General features: G+C 39.1%; 1 protein-coding gene across 1 annotated transcript; it reads right to left on the bottom strand.

Moving 5' to 3' along the window:
• Positions 1-7: 7 nt before the first annotated feature.
• On the bottom strand, positions 8-10,113 carry MFSD8 (major facilitator superfamily domain containing 8). The gene is made up of 12 exons (XM_041412039.1): positions 10,001-10,113; positions 8,869-8,954; positions 7,827-7,870; positions 6,601-6,841; positions 6,169-6,282; positions 5,419-5,563; positions 4,747-4,805; positions 4,048-4,156; positions 2,913-3,047; positions 2,435-2,538; positions 2,087-2,346; positions 8-1,369 (listed from the first exon to the last, which is right to left on the bottom strand). The coding sequence occupies exons 1-12, from the start codon at positions 10,102-10,104 to the stop codon at positions 1,154-1,156; spliced, it is 1,617 nt and encodes a 538-aa protein (XP_041267973.1). The 5' UTR covers positions 10,105-10,113; the 3' UTR covers positions 8-1,153.
• Between the last annotated feature and the right edge of the window lie 12 nt (positions 10,114-10,125).

Raw genomic sequence — 10,125 nt, 5'->3', positions numbered from 1 at the left:
GAATACATAGGAATAATAATCACATTTATTAAATTCAAATAGTAGAGACATTAGACAGCAGCCACAACTCTCAAATTGGAGTTACTCCAGAGATTTTTTTTCCCCAGTAGCATTAAAACAGCTAAACGTACCCGTACAGATGAGCTTAGGCCCCATTATGAAGGAAGATTAGAGTCTCACTTTTTTAAACAAAGCCTGAATGACTACAACAGTGTAAATTCCTGTTTCTTGTACCCTAATATCAGAAGAAATAGAAGTCTGCAGTTAATAGTGAACACCCAGGAGCCAGTTTTCTCCTTTCACTTAACTAACCACCGCTGCTTGGCACAGTGCATTCATTCCCACCAAGCACAAAAGTGTCAACTATTGTGCTTAGACTTTTTTTCTTGTAGTCAAGAAAAGCTGTGCATATTTCAATGCTGCAGGTTATCCTTCTTGCTACAAAAAGGCATTCAGCAAAACAGTAGAGGAAAAATTGCACATTTGGTTCCTTGTAGTTCAAGTAACAGGTGCTGAAACTGATTTTCAATGGCTCTTGATCAACTTAAAGACCCAAATCCCACATCAACTACCTGTGTGGAGGGCACCTACCTTCCTCTGTTTCTGTCACCTGTAATTTGGAATCCTGGAGGAGAGGTAACAGGTTCCAGAACCAGGTGGTTTGTATTAACCAGTGCTTACGAGCCAACAAACCCAACATCAGAAGGTTTGCTCAAGCAGTGGTGTCTCCATACAAAGTGCATGCAGCTCAACTAATCTTGAGGTTACAAAAGAGTTACTAATCCTGATTCACAGAATCAAGATAATATTTCTTTTACTTCTTTCTGGAAAGGATGCACATAACCTGTGACCTTCACAGCTGCACTCAGTGCACATGTACGTAATACAAACTGTACACACTTCAAATGTGCCACGGTTTCACTCTGACCCATCACATTCCTTCCTGTCTGCTAGAAAAGCAGGACACAGAAGCCAACTGCAGCAGGGGTAACCAGGTATTGGGGTATGACCAAGTTAAATGTTCTGTCAACGTGTAAGTACAGGTGTACAGTTAGCACACATCCAACAAGGTCAGTGGTTAGGTACTCCAAAAGCAGTAATAAACTAAGTATTCTGCTTGGTGTAACTGTTTGGGTTTGTTTTAAATATGTTTTTAACAATTCTCTTCCTGCATCCTCCCATATCTGACAGAAAATGCAATTAGTCTCTTGTATACTATCTCCAAGAGTAAGAGAGAGGCTACAACTACTCCACAGATCAAGCTGAATGCCCAGCGTGGGCCCAGGTGAGTGTAGATTTGGCTCACAAAAACAGGCCCAAGGATCCGTGCTCCACTTCCAGAGGCAGTCAACCATCCCATGTAGACACCCTACAGCAGATCAAAAGCTTATGTAAGTGATACAGGCATTATTTAGCTTGGCATTAATTCCAACCCATTAGACTAACTAGAAAATTTAGAAGTATTTAAACAACCACTTATCTTTCTTAACTCATTAAGACACTGATTACTTTTGTTTCCAAGAGTACTGCTCAGCCTCTCCTAGCTTTAATTCCAAGGCTCCACTCATAGGTACTCTACTGCTTTCTAACAAAAAACAAGTTCTGGCTGTGTTCTGGCTCAAAGCATTAAGTCCCTTTCACCAAAATATAACAGGAAAAAAAATGGGCAAAAGGGGAAGAAAATTTTTTGTTAATAATGTAAATTGGCTATACTGTTTCACCACTAAAAATTGCCCATATTGCAGGTCTAGTAGCATTTGTAGTCTTTATATAATAAACTTAGTAAGAGACATTATTCCATGCTGGTACTCCAAATATGTAATTGGTAGCTACAAAAAGAACTCTGCCAGAACAGTCATTAAATTCTCACGTTGTGAGATTTGCATAAAAAGCATAAGCCTTGCTTTCTAATTCCCCAAGAGACTGGCCTTGGATTTTGAAAAAGATTGGAGCTCCTGCAAAGTTCTGCCCTGCTTATAACACACTGTTATTTGGCTGATGACTAAAGGAATTTTAACTAGACCCCCTCATTCTAATAAAGAATTTGCACAGCAAATGAAATAAATCATTTAGGGATGGTGCTTACCTGAGGCTTTGGTCCTAGGACTTTTGAGTATAAAGTGTAGGACATGACATTACAAACAGGATAGCCCAAGCCTATGAGCACATCAGAGCTGATGTACTGGGCCAGGTAGATCATGGGAGTGTTCAGGCACCAGGACTGTGTGACAGGGCAGCCCACGGGTTCTGCTGTGTGGTTGGATGGCAGCTGCAGCTCTGGCAAACTCCAGAAAGGCGCTAACATTTCACTGGGGGCTGTTCTGGGAATGGAGTTGTTCTTTATTTCTGTAAAAATAAGTTATTCATATCATTAAGAACAAAAGTGCAATGAAAGGCTTCCTAAAGAAGTGATCTAGTAAGACTTGAACTATACCTTGCCACTGGATATTTGGTAGTTTCTTCCCCCAAGGCAGTAAGACAAAGAATCCAACCAAGACTATCAGTAAGCCTGCATGGAGTATGGCACGCTCACCAGTCCTACCAAACAATGAAATTGCAGTTAAATGTGTAATTTAAGTACTGTAAAATTTAGGTAGCTGCTAATGACATAGCCCATTAGTTTGTGGAAATGATATCTGACCAAAACACTGGCAAGAAAAGTTACAAAATCACAGTAACTTAAAACCAGCATTTCTTGTGATTCAAGGGTAAAAACCAGTCAAATACGAGGGGGTTATGTTAACAGAATAAAGAACAACCACAACATCAAGGCTGTGCCAAAATTGGAAGTATTTCATTATCATAGCAAACCCAGACTCGTTACCAAGTAAAAGACTTGAGTAAGGGATTTGTCCTTGCCATAAAGTTTTTCACATTTAGCCAACATAAGAAACAAAATCCCAAAAACTTACTTTTTTGATAGTGTTTTAACCACCATGAAAACAATAACTGATTCAATGCCAATCACACTAAGGATTATCCCATTATAAAAAACAGCTTCTTTCCTGGTCCAGGAATACATATCCATTGTCAGTGGAGTAGCTATACTGGAATGACAGAACAAAAATACAGTAATCATAAAAAGCTTCTTCCATGTTTTAGTGTCCATACATGTATCATCCCAAACATCAATGCACTACACCAGCCATACTCTGAAGCATTATTAATCTATTTCTGATAGCTCATGAAACGATGATGGAGTGAAAGCCAATAGACACACAAAAAAAATCAGACCCTGTGAGAACAAAAATAATAAACTTTTGATAATGTTTAAGTTTTAGCAACTAACCAGCCTCTAAAACCTCAGTTTTTTTAAAAATAATGCAACTCATGACAGAGCCATATTGTAAAATAAATTTTAACTACATTAGAGCTCAAAACACTCGCAGAGTAAATCATATATCCTCAAAGTATTTCCTAAGTTAAAAAAATTAAGTACACTTGAGCCTGATAATGATAATGATGCTGTGTTTTACTTTGTTTCTTACAGACAGAAAATTTGGGAGTAAATAACATACCTCTTTTAAGCTAAAAAAACCCCAGTCATATAAAACAGTGTATTTCAGAATACAGCTGTACTAACTCTACCAATTGTTTTAATCATTACAGAAATAAAAGATGCACTGAAGCTTTTGGAGATAATCAGAATCATACTAAGAAGTCACACAAAATTAAAACAAAAAATAAACAACAAGGTACTCAACTGAAACATGTTTTCTCTGAAGATTTTAGGCAGCCCAAGTTAAGCTTTTTTTTTAATACTTAAAAAGTTGAGAATATGGATTTGCCTCCATTCAAAAGCTTCTACATTAAATGTTTTCTGTACCACAAACTACATCTCTTTAGTTATTGCTGACCTTTAATTCATTACTTTAGTTACTACTGACCTTTGATACACTATCAGTGCACATCAGCTTGATTGCCTGTGATTTTGGACTTCTACTTAGGAAGTTAGGAAGATGAGTGGAACAGAAAAGCCCTTACATGCACCCCCACTCTAATTACTCTACATGTCTGAATATTTTGAGAGAAAATAGACAAACTTACGTTTCAAAGACAGCAAACACAAACAGGATGACAAAGAAGAGAACGTTGAGTGCTACCACAGCAATGTGGTCAATGCTTTCTTCTGTGTTCTGATCCAGAACATCACTTCCTGCAGCAACACAGAATTACCTGAACTGCACACTGAGCTTTTTCTTATACCATCACAAATTACAAACAATACTGATTCCTTCAGTCTTCCATGTATTTAGCACGCAAGTTGGTGGGCAGCTAGGAAGTTATACTTTGACAACTATAAAAGTATAAAGTTTTTACATCAAAATCGAGTTGTTCAAATTTCAATTCCACTGCCAATTAGAGAAAGTTACTTCCAAACTGGTTACATGGTCTGTTTTCCCAATGAATCTTCAGTGACAGCAAAATAAGCAAACTTCTCGAAATATCTGAACAATGGAAACCAAAACAATCTCTTCAAAGCTCAAAATTACACAGCAGAATTCTCAGGGTGAAAATATGGAAGGATCCATACAATTTTTTTTTCCTTCTCTGCTACCAGATAGCACTATGGGCACAACATGACAAATGAAGCCATTTCTGGACCAGCTAGGGAGAGATGTAGCCTATTTTCCACATCATCTTCCCAGTGCCTCAGACTTTAGAATACTTCTAAATGCTTCTATGTAATAAGAGAGTACTTCAACATTCTAATCACAGACTAAGTTTTAAAGGAAACACTGGTACCTTCTCCATCAGAATTGATACTTTTGTACTGCCGTCCCATGTCATCCACTCGATGCTCCCTAGAAATTTAGAACGTTTTTCATTAATACACATATTTATTTGATCTTATTGAGTCAAGTTTCTATTAAAAGAAATGTAAATGGTATATCATCTATACAGGATAATTATTTGGAGCTCCATTAAACATCATTTACAAAGCTGACACCTGACTGCAGTGAACACTGTTCAAGAAAGGAAATTCTCTAATGGGAGATGCCCCATATGCATCTGCACCAGGGGCATAATGAATAAAAATGCCCCCTGAGAATCTTAAAGGAAAGACACAGACAGTGAGATCCCTACAGACAAGCAAACCTTATTTCTCCTTAGAGAAAAAACATGGGCAGCAACTACCAACACTAAAACCACATCAAGCCCAACAGTCTAATATCTTTAACTTTTTAAATCAGTTTATATTCTAACCATAACATCACCAAGATTCATTTATGAGCATCAGAAAAATACAGGTGTTAAAGAAGGTCAAAACACTGAAAAAATTAATAACAACTTATAGTTTTAGCACTCCAGATTTCAGGTTTATTACTCCTCCTGCTGAGTAGCATATTATTTGCTACAACTCACCCACAAAAACAAGGTAAGGTATTTATAAGGTTTTTTTTTTTACTTGACTACCTGAATATGGCAAAGATGAGAATAATATTAATAACTCCTAAGAGAGCTCCAAATAACACTGGTGTCGTGTACATGTTCAGCTGAAGACAAAGGAATTTCCACATTACTCCTTCTTCTCCAATAAGTGTAAAACATGTCTGAAAAACTTAAAAACATCAATGTACTGTGAAAATCTTGAGAATCATTAAGAAAACATTAGAACACGTAAGAAAAGTTGTTCTAACTGCCAAGTAAAATTTAAGTATTATACCCGTCAAACCTTTTACATTTTGAGAATTCTACTCTAAATAAACAAAATGGATACCAATGAGATCTCAGCTAGCCAGGAAAGTACTTGATTACATAAAATAAACAATATAAACAGCATCATGACACTTATAGAACTGAATTCTGAGTGTACCAATAGTTCATTTTCTTGGCAGACAGATGATTTATTTTTTTCCTCTTGCTCTTAATGGAAACCATTGGTCCAGGGACTAGATTAGCACTCATGCTAAGGGCAAACTAGAGAGAAAAGATGCAGTAGGGGGGTTTTAAATTAAATTTTAAGTTGGTGCAGAGCTATTGGACAAGAATGTTTCATTTATATTGGCTTACAGAAGTATATATTAGTGGATCCCATTTATTCAATTCTGATATCACTGACAAACTATGCCTTAAAATCCCCTGCATACAGCTGCTGAGGATTCCTACTTCTAATGCCCAATTTCAACATCATAAGAGAAATGAGGAAAGAAGATTTTGCTTTACCTGGGCCTAATATGAAGCCAACTGCTTGGCAGGCACTGGTATTGGCCATGGCACTCGTTCTTTCTGTCAGAGAAGTGGCACCCGCAATATATGATCGAACTACAGCCACATTTCCTTCAAAAAAACCCAAAACCAGGCAAGTGGTCACATAAATATCAAGTTCACATTGTAAAACTGTTGAGTGACATTTATTTTAGGGGTTTGTTTCTTATTTTGCAAGATAATAAAACCCAGCACTCCCTCTGGTATTTTTACACAACAGCACAATTACACAATTTTGTTACAAACCACTACGGGCCAACCCTTTGCTTTGCGAAATATTAAATTCTCATTCACACAGTGGTAAATCTGGTATTAAAACTTTACATTAACCACCTTACATGAGACACAGAATGTAACCATGTCCAGAAATGTAAATCCCGCTGTGTTTACCTGCTCCAAACCCCACGAGAGCGCGGGCAGTCAGCATGTAGTACTTGTTGTGGGCATGGGGCACGTGGACGTAGGCATAGAGACAATTAGCAGCTACTGAAATAGCAGTGGAAACGACCAGAGGCTCTCTCCTGGGCCTGTAGTTGGACCAGAGGCCAAAGAGGGGAGAGGCAACCATTTGGCCAATGCTGTATGAAGCTATAATCCAGCCCAAGAAACTCGCATCCGCCGTCGGATCAATCTGCAGGAAGACGTGAGTCAGACCGGTGGGTAAAGCACCGGAGTGTTTGATATCAGCAGCAACACCCTTTTAGAATTAGTACCTGGGACACCAAGGACTCTGTACTGTCATGCTTTCTCTGGGGTAATAAACCTTGCCTCACTCTCTCCAGCAATGCACCAAACCAATAAAATCCTCTTTGCTTCCAAGCCTGGGAATGGCTCACTTGCAGCAAACTCCAGGAGATTTTGTACAGCACTGCTGGTGTTCTGGGCTAGAGGCAGAACTTGAGCCTTCCATGCCAGGAGCAAGGAGCAAATTCCATTGTCTCTGCACACGCCTGAATCTGTCCTGATTTACAAGGCTGGCAATGCATTTTCTTGTCTACTGCAAGAGTTCAGCATCAGCCTCACCTTCAATGACACCTCTAGGTCTCTGCCCAGGTTATACTCTTCCAAATTTGCACTTAAAAACTGCCTTCTACAGTTCCAGGGGCACTAAAATCCTAGCACAGATTAAACTGTGCTGAGGTTTTAGGGAGTTTCATGCTGCTTTTAAGATGTAAGAGGTAAAACCCTGAAATAAACTAAAATCACTATGCAAGAACAATGGCTATCCCCTGTTAGGAATATCAAGATCTATGTGCAACAGTGTGACATTTACAAAGCAACATCTACCTTCAGCTTCCTCTTTTTTAAAATTTTTTTTTCAAAACACAGACAAGTCTTGTCTACCAGGTTTTAATAACAAGACTTCTATTGATTTGCTGGCCAGGAAATCATGATATTGGAAAACCAAACATTTCTGGATTATGATGCAAAGGATTTCATTTTGCAAGAAATATAAAAGTTGTCTAAGTGGATGGCAGAATAAGAGTCTCTTAAAGCCACACACCTCCCTCTACTTCTTCTTTTCCTAAATAAAATATCAGGTTTTGTATTATCTACTTTCTGAGCAGGAGTTTTCTGTTCTTAATTATTTTAAAAAACGTCCCATATTTACAAACCTTTTGGAGATACGGCCACACAGACATGATTACAATTGAGAAACCTGTAACACAGTAAAGAAATGAAGTTATTTTATTTGTCATTTTTACCAGTAATTTTCTTTCCTGAAGCAGTTATTACAAGTCCATTCTTTCTGCCTCTAAATGTATAATTATAGTATAAACCTGTGCATTTCCTGCTATTTTAAGGAGTGGTAGTTCCTTTCCTTAATAATAAAAGTAAAAAAATAATAATAAAATAGGAGGAACTATTTTCAAAAGATCATTTTATAGGTACATACACACCAAACACAAAACCTCCTATGCTGTCCACTCAATGGAAAGACAACAAGGTTCCCAAAGTAAAAATAATTTCTTGATATACTGACATAGCTGTATTTATTAGTCACAGACACTTTAATCAATAATAATAAAAAAAAAAAAATACTGAAGTATCCTATCAAATTCCAGATAATTTCCAGGCCCACAGAAAATCATCAAAGGTTAAAAATCAATCTTGTTTATTGGTCAAAAATCAATTCTTGTTTCTGGGGGGAGTTATTTAGGAACAAAATTTCAATTTGTCCTGCAATGGAGATGCAAAGCCCAGTAGGAGAAAACAAGTTTTGATACATGTGTTGAAATAGACAGCATACATTCCCATAAAGATCTTCCCTCTTAAGAACTCCATGTTATTTCTGTTTTTGTTCCCTAGAAGTTTCACTCTGGATGATAAAAGTGAAACCTTTGTTTTGTTTGGTTCTGAGCAATACCTTGCCACTACCTTTTACCACTACTAAACTACTAGGGAGTCAAAACCCACAGATTTATGTAATCCATCACTTTGTGTAAAACCAGTTTTATTACTTATCAGGTGTAACTTTCTGTTTGATTTGCCGGATTCATACATTCTCTTCTGAAGAATCAAACAATGCACCCTTTGTGAGGTTAGAACAGTAGCATTAAAGAAGGTCTCCAGTTGGAATTTAGAAAGCCCTGTCATTTTCAAACCAAAGTATATTAATTAAACAAGTAACATCAAATTCCACATGTATTTACTCACCTACACTACTGAGAAACATTGTCAGGTACATGATCCAGATGGATCGCCACCTGCTCTTATAATGCTCCTGTGATTCCACAACATCCCTGGTTTTCAAACAGAAAGCAAGAGGGAGGAAGAAATCATTACCAGATCCTCTTCTAGTTGCTCCCACATGACACTGAAAACATTTTTCACCAACCTCTCAATACAATTGTGTAACTTGTTAAGCAGGAGTGGATTTCTGCTCAGCAAAGACTATAAAGAATTTATTTTTTGCTGGAAAAATACTAGATTGACAAATGAAGCAAAAGAACAGAAATGCTATCACACAACAACACACAGAGAGATCTTGATCTAGGGAGGTCTTAAATTCTGCAAACTCTTTGAATAGACATTTGGAGCATCACAGATCATATAAAAGCTTTAAAAAGTGGGTGTTAAAACCCTCACAGCTGTAACCTTAAAAGAACCAGAAACCTGAACAACCCTTGATTTGACTAAAAGCTACAGCCAGTGTGGTTTTATGATGAAAAAATAACAGCATACGACGTAAAAGTGCCGTGCAAAAGATACTGCTGTTGATAGCAAGGGCCGAAAAAAAAAATAAAACAGAAGTTACAAACTAAGTTACAAAGTAACATCCATTCAGATGATGCAGACTCAGGTGATAGATATATAGATGCATTAGCATAGTTTACAAACGCTGCTCATAAAAGTCGTACCTAGACTTAGGCATATATGCGATTTTACGTTCAAGACACTTATTTTGCTGTCAGAAGGGGGAAAAACCCCAAGCGACGAGCAGCTGCCCACGCATGAAGGTTGCTATTAAACACCCAGACTTCTGCCCCACATTAACCCTGTTCGGCGTTTTTTAGGAACTTCCCGGGCGGGTGGGTTTGTGCATTCCCGCAGAGGGAAGCAGCCCCCGGCCCTCTCCCGCAGCCGGGCCCGCCGGGACGGTCGGAGACACGAGCTCCGAGCTCCAGAGCGCTGGGAGCGGCGGCTCGGACGGGACCCGCGGCCGGGCAGAGCCCCCCGGCTCGGGCTGCCCGTGAGGGGCGGGAAGGACCCGGCAACCGCGGGCGACTCATCCGCGGCGGGGACGCCCCACCTCCTGGCGCCGCCTCACAGCGGAACCAGACCCTACCTGCTCTCCTCCTCCTCGTCCTCATCCGCCGCGGGCCCCGCGGACCCCAGCAGGGGCTCCCGCCCTTCGGGACGCGCCTCCGCGGCGGAGCCCGCGGCCGCCATGGCCCCGCAGCGCCGTCTTCT

Source organism: Onychostruthus taczanowskii, unplaced genomic scaffold, assembly GCF_017590055.1.
Source record: "Onychostruthus taczanowskii isolate IOZ18803 unplaced genomic scaffold, ASM1759005v1 scaffold38, whole genome shotgun sequence".
Classification (NCBI taxonomy): domain Eukaryota; kingdom Metazoa; phylum Chordata; class Aves; order Passeriformes; family Passeridae; genus Onychostruthus; species Onychostruthus taczanowskii.
This window is presented reverse-complemented; position numbering and strand designations above follow the sequence as displayed.